At 43.8% G+C, this 14,624-nt stretch overlaps 1 protein-coding gene across 4 annotated transcripts in view; it reads right to left on the minus strand.

Annotated features, from left to right (window-relative positions):
- Nucleotides 1-14,624, minus strand: part of paxip1 (PAX interacting (with transcription-activation domain) protein 1) — a 146,381-nt gene that overhangs the window by 36,204 nt on the left and 95,553 nt on the right. For all 4 annotated transcript variants that reach the window (XM_078232195.1, XM_078232175.1, XM_078232185.1 and 1 more), the window contains one exon: nt 296-417. In XM_078232195.1, coding sequence (XP_078088321.1) covers nt 296-417 — 122 coding nt within the window. The remainder of the gene's footprint in view (nt 1-295; nt 418-14,624) is intronic.

Here is a 14,624-nt window from a genome sequence, read left to right on the forward strand (position 1 = left end):
AGCTGAGCGTCGCAAACTACTGTCATTGCTTTCAAGAGCATCTGGCCATCAGGTAATACATTTGTAAGATTCATTCCAGGTGACCTTGACACGATCAGTAAAAGGATCCGACATTATGGGATTTAATTACTCCACCATTTGAAAGGGGTACTTATCCAATATATATTACAAGCCAATGAAGTGCTGTCACATCAGAATTCATCTGGCGAGTGCCAATGTCTTTTCTTTTGCGATGACAAACACCAGCCCTTTGCTATTAATCACTGCCATTTTAAATCAGGAATCAAGAACTTACTCTTTGCAGATGAGGACTGTGTTGCTTCGGCAGAGGTATCCTGTGTACTTGGCGCCAACTAAATAGCCCATCAGCTTCAAGTCAGCTCTATCGCTGTCCATAAACCCAGTGACGGAAATCATCTGCAAAGTCACAGGAAAATAAATGTGGTTTTTTTTAGTCTCTTTCTCCACATTGTTCCATCAAAGCAACCTTCATCCATGGTAAACAAAAAATAATGATTAGGCAAATCATCAGGGGAAGATGGTGGGATAGAGACAATATTAGTAATCCAGAGGTTCAGGAAAATGTTCTGGGGACATGGGTTCAAATCCCATCGCAGCAGCTAGAGTCATAGAGGTTTACAGCATGGAAACAAGCCCTTCGGCCCAACTTGTCCATACCACCCTTTTTTTTAAAACCCCTAAGCTAATCCCAATTGCCCACATTTGGCCCATATCCCTCTATACCCATCTTACCCATGTAACTATCTAAATGCTTTTTAACAGACAAAGTTGTACTCGCCTCTACTACCACTTCTGGCAGCTTGTTCCAGACATTCACCACCCTGTGTGAGAAATAATTGCCTCTCTGGACACTTTTGTATCTCTCCCCTCTCACCTTAAACCTATGCCCTCTAATTTTAGACTCCCCTACCTTTGGGAAAGGACATTGACTATCTAGCTGATCTATGCCCCTCATTATTTTATAGCTGGTGGAATTTGAATTCAAAAAATTCTGGAATACAAAGTTGGTCTCAGCAAAGCAGACCATGAAACCATTGTCGATTGTCAGAAAAATCCATCTGGTTTTCTAATGTCCTTTCGGGAAAGAAATCTGCTGTCCTTACCTGATCTGGCCTACACGTGACTCCAGAGCCATAGCAGTTGGTTGACTGTTAGATTCCCTCAGCTGAAGGGCAATGAAGGATGGGAAATTTATTAAAAATAACAAATAAAAAATAGGCAGGAAGCCAGCAGCTTATTATCCAGCAGATTTTAAGACTCGGTTATCAGGCACAATATACTATAATCTCTCCCTGGTTGACTGGACACAGCATTATGGAATTGCCAATGAAATTGAGAATTAACTTCTCTCTCTGCCCATCAAATTTATATCAGAGATTTTCGCAATAGTGTTAGATTTATCCATCTGCAAACTGAAATCTTATATATAGAAAATCATCAGAAATAGTTATTGCAATGGAAAGTCGATGAGACATTAGAAACCCTTAACTTCAGCTTTGTAACAAGTACAATTTCAGGACCCAGAAAACGCTCCATCAGAACTTTGCTTTTCAAAATTTGCATATGCCCACTAAAAAAGAGAGGTGTAGAGGACCAGTTGGCCACCCGGCAGCTCACGCACGTCAATTATGGAGCCCTTGGCTCTTTGTGAGATTAACCACTCGGCCAGCTGACTGTACTTTCTGAAAGAGGGCTTCCAGTTTCTTTTTTATTCATTTACTGGATGTGGGCATTGCTGGGTAGGCCAGTATTTATTGCCCGTTCTTAGTTGCCCTCAAGGTGGTGGTGCTGGTGAGCTGCCTTTTTGAACTGCTGCAGTCCCAACTGAGTTCCCAGGTGTCACCATAACACATAGGAGCAGAATTAGGCCACTCGGCCCATCGAGTCTGCTCCACCATTCAATCATGGCTAATATTTTTCTCATCCCCATTCTCTTGCCTTTTCCCCATAACCCCTGATCTCCTTATTAATCAAGAATCTATCTCTGTCTTAAAGACCCTCAATGACCTGGCCTTCACAGCCTTCTGCGCAAAGAATTCCACAGATTCACCACTCTCTGGCTGAAGAAATTCCTCCTCATCTCTGTTTTAAAGGATCATCCCCTTATCCTGAGGTAGTGCCCTCTGGTTCTAGCTTTTCCTACTAGTGGAAACATCCTCTCCACATCCACTCTATCCCGTATCCTGTAAATTTCGATAAGATTCTCCCTCATCCTTCTAAACTCCAACGAGTACAGACCCAGAGACGTCAACCGTTCCTAATACGACAATTTCTTCATTCCAAGGATCATTCTTGTGAACCTCCTCTGAACCCTTTCCAAAGCCAGCACATCCTTCCTTAGATACGGGGCCAAAAACTGCTCACAATACTCCAAATGGGGTCTGACCCTTCTCTTGTATTCTATCCCTCGCGACATGAATGCTGACATTGCATTTGCCTTCCTAACTGCCGTCTGAGCCTGCATGTTAACCTTAAGAGAATCCTGAACAAGGACTCCCAAGTCCCTTTGTGTTTCTAATTTCATAAGCATTTCCCCATTTGGAAAATAGTCTATGCCTCCATTCCTCCTTCCAAAGTGCATAGCCTCACATTTTTCCACATTGTACCCCATCTGCCACTTTTTTGCCCACTCTCCTAACCTATCCAAGTCCTTCTGCAGACCCCCCTGCTTCCTCAATACTATCCGTCCCTCTACATGCCACTGCAGAGACTAGGAGATCGTCTTGGTACACTATGCAATTTGATAAGCCCACCACTACCTGGTGTAGGAGCTGTTTGTGCTCCAGAATGTCTTGCTTTTTACAAAGGGTCGTGGATGAAGCCCAGTCCATCTCGCAAACCAGCCTCCCATTCAATGACTCTGTTTACACTTCACACTGTCTCGGAAAGGCAGCCGGCATAATCAAGGACCCCACGCATCCCGGACATTCTCTCTTCCACTTTCTTCCGTCGGGAAAAAGGTACAAAAGTCTGAGATCACGTACCAACCAACTCAAGGACAGCTTCTTCCCTGCTGCCATCAGACTTTTGAATGGACCTACCATATATTAAGTTGATTTTTCTCTATATCCTAGCTATGACTGTAACACTATACTGTGCGCTCCTTTCCTTCTCTTTGTACAGTATGCTTGGTCTGTATAGTGCACAAGAAACAATACTTTTCACTGTATGCTATTGCATGTGACAATAATAAATCAAATCAATTCAAAATTGTGCCAAATTTTAGGCCACCCGCAGCAACAGGAGAGTATCAGTAAGCATGAACTTCTTAACATGATTGCAAATATATAATTCTTGCTTGTAGACCAATGCCAGTGTAGAAACTGGGACTGGAAGGTGCTAGAGGTGAGACATTTATACAATTAGCAATACAACTGTCCTTTTGGCAGACATGGGTGTATTCCGAAAAAGTTTCATTTAATAAAAACACACTATAATGAAGTTACTATGAAAATCCCCTAGTCGCCACACTTTGTCACCTGTTCAGGTACACGGAGGGAGAACTCAGTATGGCCAACGCACCTAACCAGCAAATCTTTTGGACTATGGGAGGAAAGCGGAGCACCCAGAGGAAACCCACACAGACACGAGGAGAACATGTGGCCTCCACACACAGAGTGATCCAAGCTGGGAATCGAACCCAGGTCGCTGGTGCTGTGAGGCAGCAGTGCTAACCACTGTGCCACGCATAGATTGAAACACCAAGAAAAAGTCTTACACAGACAAGAAAAAATGCAGATGCTGGAATTCTGGAAGGAAAGCAAAAAAAACCCAAAATGCTGAGGAAACACTCAGCATATCAGGCAACATCTGAGGGTAGAACAGAGCAAAGTTACAGGTGTAAACACCTCTAAAACTACCCCATACACAAATGAAGTGAATTATGGAGTGACCTGCTTTAAACCAACGCAATCTGTTTCTGCTCACAATGTTCTGAAATCTAGTAGCTATTCATGTGAGTAATTCTGATTGTGTGAAATACTAAAGATTTGCAGTGGGGGCCTGTCAATTAAAGCCGTTCTCTCAGGGTCAAAGACTCGCTGCATTGAAACTGTGTACCAAAGGTCACAGCTACAGTCAACCATTTTAATTATCAAAGCTTGACAATGGAGGCTGTGCTCGAAGGTCACCGCTTACCCGAGTCTAAGGAGCATTGACGCACCCACCCAAGGAAGTCATTATTTGTTAATGCAATGATTAAGGGGCCAATTTTATCTAGATATGAAGCACAACCTTCCGAGTTAAACATGATCTTTGAACTCAACAGCTATTACTTCATCAAATTTAACTTTTCAGTGACAATGGTTCAAACAAGCCCCAAGGCCCTGCACTTTTCCTTAGCTTTCGAGCCTGGATCTCACAATACAGCAATCATTTCCCAAAGCCAAAGATGGACTAGGGAGCTGGCTTCAAGTCCTGTAATGCCACAACTCTATTGCAGCCATTTGTCAAACATTAAACTGCCCAGCGCACAATTTCAGTAATAGACCTTCCAACTAATCATGCATCTAAAGGGACCATCTCATACAAGCAGTCAATATGAGAAACCAGAAGCAATTAGTGACAGTACTAATATTTTTAACAGGGTAAAAGGGAAACTACCTAACTAACAACCACTTAAAATAAAATCAAAATGAACTAATTAACCACTATGGAGCTGCCTTCAGGTTCCTGAAAATTTAATGATTTTTGCAAAGTTTTGACTGAAATATTGCTCATTTACACCGATTTCAGTTTTAACCTAACCCAGTGTGCTATCTGTGGCTTGGTTGGCAGCACTTTGATCCATGAATCACAGGGAATGTACTCCCATCCCGGGACCCGAGTGCAAAAAAATGAAGGCTGACATACAGTGGTGTGCTGAGGGAGTGTTACACCCTCAGAGGTGCCGTCTTTCAGATGAGAGATTAAGCAGAGGTCCCACCTGTCCAGCTCTGGAGGTGGTAAAAGATTCCGTTACACCACTTTGTAGAAGCAGGGGAACTATCCCCGGTGGCCTGGCCAATATTTATCCACAGTAAGAAGTCTCACAACACCAGGTTAAAGTCCAACAGGTTTATTTGGTAGCACAAGCCACAAGCTTTCGGAGCGCTGCTCCTTCATCAGGTGAGTGGGAGTCGTGTTCACAAACAGGGCATATAAGACACAAATTCAATTTACAAGATAATGGTTGGAATGAGAGTTTTACAGGTAATATTTATCCCTCAATCAACATAACAAAAGAAATCATCTAGTCATCACCACATCGATGTTTGTGGGAGCTTGCTATGCGCAAATTGACTGCCTGCATTGCAGCAGTGACGATATTCATTGGCTGAGAAGTCAGGTGGCCGTGAAAAGTGCTACTTATCTTTTCTAATTCGGTCCTTATTCTATATTCAAGTTAACACGTCAGAAAAAACTGCCAACTCAAGTGAGTAGGAAATTAAGTCTGCAGTAGTAATGAATGCAAAAGACTGCTTTACAGAAGCATTTCAAACAATTTAAGCACTTCTTCCCCCTCTTTTCTTTTTAAATGTTGCCTTGCCTTTAGACTCAAAAATTAAGAACAAAGTTTGCATGAAGTGCACGATTGCTTTGTGACTGCAACAATAACATTGTTGCCTTGGATGGAGTCATTACTCAACGTGAAAATAGGTTTCAAAGAAGTCTTCTCAAATATCCAGCCCATCCACAGCCTCAGTTGTTCTGAACTGCACTGCAAAGGTGTTAGCAGGAGGATTTGTTAGCATACAACCTGATAATAAGTGCTGGATAGCAGCCTGGAGCAGCACTGCAGATTAGCAAAATCTCATTTTATCCCTCCCTCAATATAGTTCAGGTTTTCTAAAGAGTAAGTCCATTTATTACAGCATTAGTCTTAAGAGGGAGTGATGAGCATCAACAGAGTGTTAAAATATTAAGGGAGTCCCATTTAAGCCTTTTAGATGGATGGTGAAAAACTAATTGGTCAAATTGCCATTATGGATTCTAAACTAAAGATATTAAGATAACTGGTATGTTTGAGAGAAATTATTTTCACTAGCTGGGAGATATAGCCCAACAAGTAGATTTATACCTTTGAGTGAACTCAGGAAAAACCTTTAAATACAAAGTGTGGCACAGTGGCACTGTCAATGGATCAGAGACACAGGGTGACGCTCTGGGGCCCTGGGTTCAAATCCCACCTGGTAAAATGGTGGAATTTGAATTCACTAAAAATCTGGAATTGAAAGTATAACAATGATCATGAAACTACTGCTGAGTTTCGTAAAAACCCATTTAGAACATAGAACAGTACAGCACAGAACAGGCCCTTCGGCCCACGATGTTGTGCCGAGCTTTGTCTGAAACCCAGATCAAGCTATTTCCTCCCTATCATCCCGAAGTACTCCATGTGCCTATCCAATAGCTTCTTAAATGTTCCTAAAGTTTCTGACTCCACTATCCCTGCAGGCAGTCCATTCCACACCCCAACCACTCTCTGAGTAAAAAACCTACCTCGGACATCCTTCCTATATCTCCCATGAACCCTATAGTTATGCCCCCTAGTTACCACTCCATTCACCCGAGGAAATAGTCTTTGAACGTTCACTCTATCTATCCCCCTCATCATTTGGTTTACTAATAAGGAAATATATTGTCTGGTCTGGTCCACATGTAACTCCAGACCCACAGCAATGTGGTTGATATAGATTCATAGAATCCTACAGTGCAGGAGGCCATTGGGTCCATCCTTGACCTCATCCTCTCAACCTGCCTGCCCACGATGGTTTCGGTCGGAGTAACCATTGTACAGTACCTGTGGAAGTGAAGTCCCACCTTCACATTGTGAATACCATTCATCGTGTTGCATGGCCACCACCGTGCTCAATGGGATATACTTCAAACAGATCTATCAATGCAAGACTGGACAGCCATGAGGCACTGTGAGGTAGCAGCAGTATTGTACCCAGTCACAACTGCAACCTCATGGCTCAGCATATCCCCACTCTACCATTATCACCAAGATCACCCCTGGTTCAATGAGGAATGCAGGCGGGCATGCAAGCAGTAGCATCAACCTGAAGCTACAACACAGGCCAAACAGCATAAGCAGCAAGTGATAGAGCTAAGCAATCCCACATCCAACAGATCAGATATAAGCTCTGCAGTCCTGCGATGTCCAGTCGTGAATGGTGACAGACAATTAATCAACTCACTGGAGGTCAAGTGGATGATTCACCTCGGCCTCCTCCAGAGGTCCCCAGATGCCAGTCATCCACCAATTTGATTTGTTCCATGTGATATCAAGAAACAGCTGAAGGCACGAGATATTGTAAACGCTATGGGCCCTGACAATATATTTTTGATTTGTTCATTGGATGCGGGCATCGCTGGCGAGGTCAACATGTATTTCTCATCCTTAATTGCCCTCGAGAAGGTATTTATAGGTTGCCTACTTGAACCACTACAGTCCATTTGATGTAAGTACAGCTACGGTACTGTTAGGGAGGGGGTTCCAGGATTTCAACCCACCAGTAGTGTAGGAATGGCGATATCTCCAAATCAGGATGGTGAGTGGCTTGGAGGGCAACTCCCAGCTGATGACGTTCCCAGGTATCTGCTGCCTTGACCTTCAAACAGATAATCGATTCTCTGGTCTAAGGAGCGTCTAAAATTCAAAAGTGCAGAAGGTGTGCACTGCAAAAATCAGGTCTTTGCCTACGAGTCTTGTCTGTGTTTTGTTATGCCAACAGTATGCTGTCCAGGGCTCCTGCTAAATGAGAACAGCATGATCTATAGCAGATTGATTTACATTTGGCACAAAATATAGCCAGCACGGCTTTGTCCGAGGCAGATCATGCCTTACGAGTCTGATTGTGTTTTTTGAAGATGTGACTAGACACTTAGACGGGGGAAGAGCGGTAGATGTGGTTTATATGGATTTCAGTAAGGCGTTTGATAAGGTGCCCCATGCAAGGCTTATTGAGAAAGTGAAGGGGCATGGGATACAAGGGGACGATGCTTTGTGGATTCAGAACTGGCTTGCCCACAGAAGGCAAAGAGTGGTTGTAGATGGGTCTTTTTCAGAGTGGAGGTCGGTCACCAGTGGGGTGCCCCAGGGATCTGTTCTGGGACCCTTGCTCTTTGTGATTTTTATAAATGACCTGGATGAGGAAGTGGAAGGATGGGTTGGCAAGTTTGCTGATGACACAAAGGTTGGAGGTGTTGTGGATAATGTAGAGGGATGGCAGCAGTTGCAACGAGACATAGATAAGATGCAAGACTGGGCGGAGAAGTGGCAGATGGACTTCAACCCAGATAAGTGTGTGGTGGTTCATTTTGGCAGGTCGAATAGGATGAAAGAATAAAATATTAAGGGTAAGACGCTTAACAGTATGGAAGAACAGAAGGATCTTGGGGTCCGGGTTCATAGGACGCTCAAAGCTGCGTCGCATGTAGAGGCTGTGGTTAAGAAGGCGTATGGAATACTGGCCTTCATCTATAGAGGAATTGAGTTTAGAAATCGGGAGATAATGCTGCAGCTGTATAAGACCCTCGTCAGACCCCACCTGGAGTACTGTGCCCAGTTCTGGTCGCCTCATTCCAGAAAGGATGTGGAAGCCATAGAACAGGTGCAGAGGTGATTCACGAGGATGTTGCCGGGATTACGTGGTATGCCTTATGAGGATGGGTTGAGAGAGCTAGGTCTATTCTCCTTGGAGAGGCGAAGGATGAGAGGTGACCTGATAGAGGTGTATAAGATGTTGAGAGGTATTGATAGAGTGGATTCTCAGAGGCTTTTACCCAGGGCTGAAATGGTTGTCACGAGAGGCCACAGGTTTTGGGTGCTGGGGAGTAGGTACAGAGGAGATGTTAGGAGTAAGTTTTTCACTCACAGGGTGGTGGGTGCGTGGAATCGGCTGCCGGTAGTGGTGGTGGACGCGGATTCGATTGAGTCTTTTAAGAGACTTTTGGACAAGTTCATGGAGGTTGGTAAGATAGAGGGTTATAGATGAGCCTAGAAGGTAAGGAAATTGTTCGGTGCAACTTGTGGGCCGAAGGGCCTGTTTGTGCTGTAGCTTTTCTATGTTCTTCTATGTTCTAAAAACGAGAGAACTTAAAGTGGGGAATTCCAGAGTTTAATAATGCATTTACATTATTTATTTGTGTCACAAGTAGACTTACATTAACACTGCAATGAAGCTACTGTGAAATTCCCCTAGTTTCCACACTCTGGCGCCTGTTCGGGTACACTGAGGGAGAATTTAGCATGGCCAACGCACTTAAACATCACGTCTTTCGGACTGTGGGAGGAAACCGGAGCACCCAGAGGAAACCCACGCAGACACGGGGAGAACGTGCAGACTCCGCACAGACAGTGACCCAAGCTGGTAATCGAACGTGGATCCCTGGCGCTGTGAGGCAGCAGTGCTAACCACTGTGCTGCCGTGTCGCCCATTAGTACAGAGAAGTTGAACGAAGAGAAGTTCTTTTTATATCATTCAGTTGAGACGCTGGCAAAACAAAAGGGACGGTTGCCACTATAGAAATAATGTTGTGTTATGTATACCTTCTTTTTATGTAACATCCTAGAAATATTATCAAAACAAGTTCAGAATTTGAAACTCACAGGTATGCAAGCTCATTTGGTAGCCTGGTGACTGTGCCTCAAATATTTAATGGCAAGTTCCACTAGTACAAAAGTACACTGAGTACTTGGAGCTGCATTTTGAATTGATTTATTGTCACATATTAGTCGACAGTAAAAAGTATTGTTTCTTGCGCGCTATACAGACAAAACATACCGTTCACAGAGGAGGAAAGGAGAGAGTGCAGAATGTAGTGTTACAGTCATAGCTAGGGTGTAGAGAAAGATCAATTTAATACGAGGTAGGTCCATTCAAAAGTCTGATGGCAGCAGGAAAGAAGCTGTTGGTACGTGCCCTCAGACTTTTCTATTTTTTTCCTGAAGGTGGAGAGAGAATGTCCGGGGTGCGTGGGGTCCTTAATTATGCTGGCTGCTTTTCCGAGGCAGTGGAAGTGTAGACTGAGTCAATGGATAGGAGGTTGGTTTGTGTGATGGACTGGACTATGTTCACAACCCTTTGTCGTTTCTGGCAGTCGTGGTCAGAGCAGGAGCCATACCAAGCTGAGACATATCCGGAAAGAATGCTTTCTATGGTGCATCTGTAAAAATTGGAGTGTCGTAGCGGACATGCCGAATTTCCTTAGCCTCTTGAGAGAGTGAAAACATTGGTGGGCTTTCCTAACCATAGTGCAGCTTGGAAGAACTAGGAGAGGTTGTTGGTGATCTGGACACCTAAAAACCTGAAGCTCTCGCCCATTTCCACTTCATCCCTGTTGATGTAGACAGGGGCATGTCCTCCACTACACTTCCTGAAGCCGATGAATATCTCCTTCGTTTTACTGACATTGAGGGGGAGATTATTGTCATTGCACTAGTTCACCAGGTTCTCAATCTCTTTCCAGTACTCCATTTCATAATTGTTTGAGATCCGACCTACTAGGGTGGTGTCATCAGCAAACTTGAAAATGGAATTGGAGCAGAATTTGGCAATACAGTCATAAGTGTACAAGGAGTATAATAAGGGGCTGAGGACACATCCTTGCAGGGCACCAGTGTTATGAATGAGTGTGGAGGTGGTGTTGTTGCCTATCCTTACCGATTGCGGTCTGTAGGTTAGGAAGTCTAGGATCCAGTCACAGAAGGAGGAGCCATGCCCTAGGCCACAGGGTTTGGAGATGAGTTTTGCAGGGATAATGTTGTTGAAGGCTGAGCTATAGTCAATAAAAAGGAGTCTAACACAAGTGTCTTTGTTATCCAGGTGTTCCAGGGTTAAGTGCAGGGCCAGGTAGATGGTGTCTGCTGTGGACCTGTTGCACTGATGAGTCAACTGCAATGGATCCAGACAATTTGGGAGGCCAGAGCTGATCCGTGCCATAACTAACCTTTCGAAGCACTTCATAATGATGGATGTCAGAGCCACCGGGTGATAGTTATTAAGGCACACTGCCTGGCTTTTCTTTGGTACAGTTTTGATGGTTGTCTTCTTGAAGCAGGTGGGGACCTCAGATTGTTGCAAAGAGAGATTGAAGATGTCTGCGAATACCCCCACCAGCTGGTCCATGCAGGATCTGAGTGCACGTCCGGGTACCCCACCCGGGCCAGTCGCTTTCCGTGAGGTGACTTTCAAGAAAGCTTAACGGGACATCTGACCGGATGGTGACCTCAGATACAGGTTCGGCCGAGGCTTTCAGGGCGGAAGAATTCCTCTCGCTGACCCCTTGCTCAAAGCAGATATAGAGTGCGTTGAGCTCATTGGGGAGGGGTGCCCTGTTGCCAGCGATTCTACATGCTTTCATCTTGCAGCCGGTTATGTCTTGCAGACCTTGCCACAGTTGGTGGGAGTCCGTGAGACCAGCCTGGGACTCTAGTTGGTCTGGTATTATCTTTTGGCATCTTTGATTCTCCGGAGATCGTATCTGCATTTCTTGTACAGGTCAGTGTTGTCTGGCTTGAACACCTCAGACCTGGACTTCAGTGGATATCCCTGTTCATCCATGGTTTCCAGGTTGGGAAACACATGGATTTGCTTCTTTAGCACACAGTCTTCCACTTACTAATGAAGGCTGTTACTGCAGTGGCGTACTCTTTGAAAGCTACATTTCTGCCATGGCCAAAAAATCTGTCAGATTCACAAATGAGTCGTAACATGACCGCTCTAGTCATCGGGCTCACATCCTTATTTTCTTGATCATCGCTTCAATTTTGTCCTGCACATGAAAATCCGTCACTGACTTTCCCTGAAGACTCATTGAGACCATTAAAGTGGTTGAAAATATGTCCCAATTTGGCAAGCCACTGAAAAAGGTTTGAGAGAGTTCAAACTTGGAGTCAAATAAAAAATTTCATTTCATCACGCAACTCCAAAAGACGTGCTAGTATCTTTCCTCAGGAGAGTCAGCAACCTTGATGTGCAGAAGTATTTGATGAAATCACTGCCCATCCCGTCACGCAGAGCTGCAAATATTCGCAAATTCAGTGGACGGGCCTTGATAAAATTAACTGTTTTAACAGCTTCCTCTAAAATGGTCAGAGATGAGAACAGTAGGCATTTTGTTTGCAGCTGGCACCTCCATTTTATTCGCAGCTGGCACCTCCATTTTATTCGGGATCAGAAACTCCAAGGTGTATTATGAAGTTTAGACGCGGACCCAATTCTTTGATTTTGGCATCAATGTGAGGATTCTATTGACCCACTAGAAAGTTTTTATTAAAACAGATGTTATTTAATAATACAAATTCGCTATGACAAAGAATTAGCATAACTTTTACCAATTGAAATATTTAAACATGACAAGATACAATTCTTAACTGCAAGCCTATCGCTATTAGTTCCAATTTAAGCAATATTCCTCATACATAAACTCCTCTTCAAAATCAGTGAGCAAACAACAGGCCTGTGCTGAAATGCGGGCTGCTTGCCCTTAAACATCCAGAACACTTCTGGAGAGAGATACCTATTTTCTAGCAGGTCCCGCACTTCAATCGAATGAGAGCGAGAGTGAGAGGGGAGCTGCTGCTGCTCCTTGCAAATTCAAGCAGAAACTGCCTGCTTTTTCCCCCGCTAAGCCTAGCTCCTCCCATTAGCACATGATGCAATCTTGTCAATCAACCTAATTAAACTCTACTCTGAAACCAGAGTAAACAACCCAAAAACTAAACAGAACTGCATTACCACAGATTAAAACAAACACCCCAATATCTAGGGTAATTATGCTTCTGCATTTTCAACATGCCTGGAGCAGACGAATTAACACCATAATAAGAGCTGAAGTTTAAACATTCCCTTCACAAGAATGATGATATAAATACATTTCTTAAAGGCACAGTATCGTCACACTATGGATGCTGTGAGCGGAGCCACTGCTCTTACACACTAACAACCCCACTGTGTTGGCCTTTCATTGTAGTTGCCCTATCTGTGCTAACTCCCACACATTTTGGCCAATCAATCTCACTTTGAATTATGAAAGTGTGCAACATGTCAAAAATAGCCTCTGCAGTTGGCTATGCGTGTGGGCAAAGATTTACAAAAGAGAAAGTCCTCATGAATCTCTCCATTGTGTTCACACCTTACATAGGTGAGCAAGTTTGTAATGTCCAGTGATTCATCCAGTTGGAGTGCACAAAATCGACTCGCTTTTATTCTCGCTTTTAGCTGACCACGCACATTGTGGACCAACTCATCAATTCTCTGCTGGACTGTGCTATCCAACAATTAATGTTAGTTTGCTTGTAGGCCTTCTCCCAGAATAATACCTACCACCTCCTCAGTCACTGGCAATATCAACTCCCCCCAGATTGTGTGCAGCTTCTGTCTTTGCTATGAGCTGAACTAGCCGATACAAGACTTCCGCTCCCTTAGCATTACCAACGTCTCTGCATTCCATAATTTTCTTGCCACACTGAAATTCTTTTGAGCTCGTTTTCAAAAAATTTGATTGGCTTGAATTCGTATTCCCATGTTTAGTCTCAAGGTGGCGGCAATGAGTAGCAGGCTTTAAGCTTTCATTTGTTAGGACTTCATAACACACGACACATAATGGCAATTGTTCGTTTTCAGTACTTGTGTAAGTAAATCCCAGTTCCAAGTATTTGCTGCTTTTGTTGTGCTGAGTTTCATTTTCTGATGCCTCACTGGCATTTAGACCATATGTCTCTTTCCTTTTAAGTGCGTCAGATGAAAGCCACTCATTCATTTTTGGCTTTGCCAGACTACACAAAGATGTGCAGGTTAGGTTGATTGGCCATGCTAAAATTGCCCCTTCGAGTCCTGAGATGTCTAGGTTAGAGGGATTAGTGGGTGGGATATGGGGATAGGGCCTGGGTGGGATTGTGGTCGGTGCAGACTCGATGGGCCGAAGGGCTTCTTTCTGCACTGTAGGGTATCTATCTATCTATCTAATCTTTTGTAACTGTCGCTTGTGCAGAGGGGAGCGTCGGATCAAATTGACGTCATGGAAAAACGTCACGTAACATCGATTATGGTACAATACGGTCGGCTGCTTTTGCTTAAGGAGGCCTCACTCAACAGAACACTTACCATTTGTGCAATTTGTCTTTAACAGTTGATAAAAGCACCAATGTACTCTTCCAACAGAGAAGATTGCCAGTAGTCACTCGCTTGGACTTTCTCTTTCATGCCTACTGATGGGCATATTTTCACATATGAGACACTCTTGACAGATGTCCGTGTGAATGTGTCTGAGCTTTAGGAATCCTTCTGTCTGTAATAATGGCATTATTATCAGGACCTAACGTGCATTTAGGTTCACCAGCAAACCAAACTGACCTTTTTTTAATGTCTTTGTGTTGCCTATTTCTGAGGAATGGAACTCCTTTGTCATTATTGTTTTCATGTTTGTTTACTTTGTTCATGTCAGGTTCACTACGCACATGCCGTCTCTGCAGCTTGAGGTAATTTTAGAATCATCGTTTTAAGCCATTTATTTTCTCACAATGGGGTTTCAGCTATTTTGTATGCACGTCTTGTGGTTTCGATGCCGATTTCTTCCTGCTCTTGTTCTTCAACAGTTTCTTCACACAAGTTGTC

The sequence above is a fragment of the Mustelus asterias genome, chromosome 2 (assembly GCF_964213995.1).
Source record: "Mustelus asterias chromosome 2, sMusAst1.hap1.1, whole genome shotgun sequence".
Classification (NCBI taxonomy): domain Eukaryota; kingdom Metazoa; phylum Chordata; class Chondrichthyes; order Carcharhiniformes; family Triakidae; genus Mustelus; species Mustelus asterias.